Genomic DNA, 3,906 nt, shown 5'->3' on the forward strand with positions numbered 1-3,906 from the left:
TGGGTGGGGTTAAGATCCAGGAAGCACCTGGTGAACGCATCACTTCTGAACATCCCCATTTCTCCATCCTGATAGTTGAAACTTGTCCTCCCAGCACTCCAAGGGGCTGAGGCAGGAGGACTGCCACAGCTTCCTGGTCACCATATCTGTCACCTCTCTTCAAAAGTAATTTTTATTAGGTCTTTAAACTTTTCAAAGATTTATTTCATTTTTAGAGCCTGGGGGTGGGGGGAGGGTTTGCACATATGCATGCAATGCCTGTGGAGGCCAGAAGAGGGGATCAGATTCTTTGGATCTAGAGTTACAGGAGGTTGTGAGCCACCATGGGGGTGCCAAGAATCAAACGGGGGTCCTCTCCCTGTCCCAATCTCTCACCTGACACACAGTGTTTCTCTGTGTAGCCTTGGCTGTCCTGAAACTCACTGTGTAGACCAGGCTGGCCTGGAACTCAGAGACCCGCCTGCCTCTGCCTCCTGGGATTAAAGCTGTGTGCTACCATGCCTGCAGCAGTAAGCTTTCTTACACATTGAGCCATCTCTCAAGCTACCTCCCTTAATTCTTTAACGCATAGCTTTCCCTTTCTTAAATTTTAAAATGCTTTTTGATGTGTTGAGCTGGGGTTTTTCTATGTAACCCTGGCTGACCTGGAACTCACAGAGACCTGCCTGCCTCCCTTGAGTGCAGGGATGAAAGGTTTACATGTGTGCAAGCACATGCACGCGCGCGCACACACACACACACACACACACACACACACACACACACACACACACACACGACCTTTAAAACACAGCATGAACATCCTCTTTCCGTTAGCCTTTGCAACTATCTCATGTTCTGGGCCATGAAGTTCATCAAAGGAGTGAGTTGCAGTGAGTTTAGCCCTCCTTGTGGGACAGGACTGTGATGGAAGGTCAGCTGTCCAAGACTGGCCTGGGCCAGATGGAATTCACCTCACCTTGTGTCAAATGGAAACCCAAGAGAGGTTTCCTCTCATTCTTGGTTACATAGGGCTAACCTCCTGCTGAACCCACCAAAACACACCAAAACACTGTAAGCATAAGCGATAGACTGCCACCCAGGGAGAGGCCCCTGAATCTGCATCAAGAATCTACAAGAGCCTTTCAGCAGGGTGCTAAGGGCCTCTGGGTATGCTGTGTGGCTCTGGGTATCATCTAGTCCCCTCTGGGCCTTAGGGTCCCCAGTGGGAGACAAGGGACTAGAAGAACAGGAAACAATAGCGGCCTAACCAGAAACAAGCCTTTCATCGGCTGTTCCAGGTGGGAGGTTCTGTCACCTGTCTATCCAGCCCACCGACCATGGCCACACCCAGGCCTCCCCCCTCCCCCGTTCCCCCCTCCCCTCTGGCTGTCAGAGGCTCCCTTGGGCCAGGCCAGCAGAACAGATAAACAAGCCAGGGGATGTGGGGCAGGCAAGTGCAGGCCCTGGCTCCCTTGAGCCCCTGGCTGGGCTCCCGGGGCAGGGCGGAGGAGCAGCCAGGCCTTTGTCTGGGCTTTCTGAAGTAAAGGACGCAAGGGCTGGGTTGTCAGCCTTCTTGGCCAGGGAAGGATGTGACAGCTCCCACCCATCAGAGGGTGTGGCGGGTCACGGGTTAATCCCAAGAGGAAAGTTGTCTTGCACAAAACACACCCAGAGAGGGAAGGGCAGGGGGAGCGGTCACCAGCCAAGCCGGGCTGGCCAGCCTGCTCTGTCCCAGCCCTGGCTTGGGCAAGGACAGGCACCCTGTGTGGGGTGCCCCACGACACCAAGCTGGCAGATTTGTGACCTAGAAGATGTTTTCCTGCCACCCGGCCTGCCAAGCACCCCTCGACCACCTATCCTTCCCACCTGTGGGAGTAAGGGGCCTGGGGGACACCCTCACATTGCCCAGGGCGGGCTGCATGCCTGAATGGCCCCGGCTGCGTATGAAATCTTCCACTGCCCATCGCTTCTCAGACCCACAAAAACAGACACACACAGCTCACTCAGACTAGGTTTGGGGACTGGGTTCCACCATCATTTTCAACCTCAACCAGCCACTCCTTTGAGTCACACCATCTGGTCCCCGCTTTTTCTGGAAAGGGGGAGGGGATACTCTTAGAGGGAAAGGGGGAAATCAGATTAAAGCTTCTGACAGGGAACCGCCCGCCTAGCTCTCCACGGAAATCTACCTCTCCAGCCAGTGGCAACTCAGGATCATCTAAGGGGTCGGAATTCGTTCGGCCAAGAGTCTGCGGACTCAGAGGAGGCCACGAGGAGGGCAGAGCGCAGGAAGGACCGACAGAAGCTCCAGGAGCAGCAAGCCGAAGCTGGGGGAAGGGAACCGGGGAGCACCCTGCCTCTTGAGGAAGGGTCCCATTACTCCCGAAGTCCCTCAGGTTCTTGGGGGGGCGCCCACCCACAGGTGGCCCAGCTTGGATAAAGGGTCGTGCGCGCGCGTGGGCCTCTCTCCTTTGCATCCTGCAAGAGATGTGTGGGTGCAACCCAGGTGCCCCCCCCAGCTTGATTGGGGACCAGGCCTGGAGTGTGCGGCCCAGCTCGATCCTTCCCTTTTGCAGCTGGGCACGGTCTCCCCGCATCGCCTCCGGGTCCCCCGTTGGGGGCCTGGGGCGGCAGCGCGCGCGGCCCGGTACTCACTCCATTTCCCGCGAGGTCCGTGGGCGGTGCAGCGCGGGGCAGGGCCGACTCTAGGGCCTGGCGGCCGGGGCTGTGCGGCGCGGGGGCGGCACCGGGGCGGGCATCGTCCCCAGCGCGCCGGGTATTGTCCGGGCGCGGCCGGGTGGGCTCGTGTGCGCGCCGCCTCTGCGCGTTCCCTGCATCCCGCGCGCCCGCGCGCGCCTCCTGCCGGTCGCAGACGCCCCGCACCGCGCAGCTGCTCTCCAAAGCGTCGCGGAGATCCCGGACCCAGTCACCCTGAGTTCTCCATGGGATGAAAGGAGTCCAGATACAGTTCAGGGCCCCAAGTGGGACCCTCGAACCGCGGGAGAGCCACAGCACCAGCTGTTGAGGGGTTCAGCTCCTGCAGGAGGCCCCAGCCTGGGCTAATGGCTGGACATGGTCTATTGAACTCAGGAGTTTAGTCAGCCCTATGATGCTGCCAGACTGAGCAAAGGGGCATTGGGTGAACTTAGACTTTGTTCCCAGAGCACTGGAGCGCCACAGTAAGAAAGACGTAGGGCCTGTCTCCCCCAGAGGGTACACCATGTGACTTCCCGAGTTTCTCCCTGGACTGCAGCTCCTTGGCCCTAGACTCTCACTGGACCTTGGGGCAGAGCAGGGAGAGTGAGTCATAAAACTCGCTTCTGTGATAGAGTAGTCGTCCTTCCATTTGGTTTTGAAGACTTGTGTGCTCACTTTGTGTGCACGTGGAGGTCCCAGGGCATCCTCTGCTGCCTTCCTCCCCAGCCATCCATCTTCCCTTTGTTTTCTTTTGGAACTGTGTAGACTACTGTGTAGACTAGGCAAGCCTGAAACTCGCAGAAATACCTGCTGCCTCAACCAGGCCTGCGCCATCACACCTGTCTTCCCTGGGTTTGGATCTGGGCTCACCTGTGTAGCAGTGTGTGATTCTGTATTTGTTTCTCAGCCTTTCCACCTATCTGCCCATCCCACCTTCCTCAGATTGCTAGAGGGTTAACAGTGTCCTCTCACCTGGACACATTGAGGGACAGGTGAACTTTTCAGATAAAAGGCCAGATAGTAAACATTGTCAGCGTGGTTGGCCAGGTGGCTGCAAGGGCAGTACCCTTATCATGAACAACAATGGAGCTGGAGATGTGTGGAAGTGGTGGTGTGTCAATAAAACTTTATCAACATTGATAGGCTGTGTGCTGTGTGTCAATAAAACTTTACTGACAAAGACAGGCTGTGTGCTATATTTTGCTGAGCCTGCATTAAGTGCTCAAA

The 3,906-nt window shown here is 56.7% G+C and overlaps 1 protein-coding gene across 2 annotated transcripts in view; it reads right to left on the reverse strand.

The window, feature by feature from the left end:
- Window positions 1-2,827, reverse strand: part of Palm (paralemmin) — a 27,254-nt gene extending 24,427 nt beyond the window's left edge. Inside the window, exon 1 of one of the 2 annotated variants that reach the window (XM_031349517.1) lies at window positions 2,638-2,827. In XM_031349517.1, the coding sequence (XP_031205377.1) occupies window positions 2,638-2,642 (5 nt within the window). In that variant the 5' untranslated portion in view covers window positions 2,643-2,827. The remainder of the gene's footprint in view (window positions 1-2,637) is intronic. The other variant, XM_031349519.1, reaches the window with a different exon arrangement.
- Between the last annotated feature and the right edge of the window lie 1,079 nt (window positions 2,828-3,906).

The sequence above is a fragment of the Mastomys coucha genome, unplaced genomic scaffold, assembly GCF_008632895.1.
Source record: "Mastomys coucha isolate ucsf_1 unplaced genomic scaffold, UCSF_Mcou_1 pScaffold4, whole genome shotgun sequence".
Classification (NCBI taxonomy): domain Eukaryota; kingdom Metazoa; phylum Chordata; class Mammalia; order Rodentia; family Muridae; genus Mastomys; species Mastomys coucha.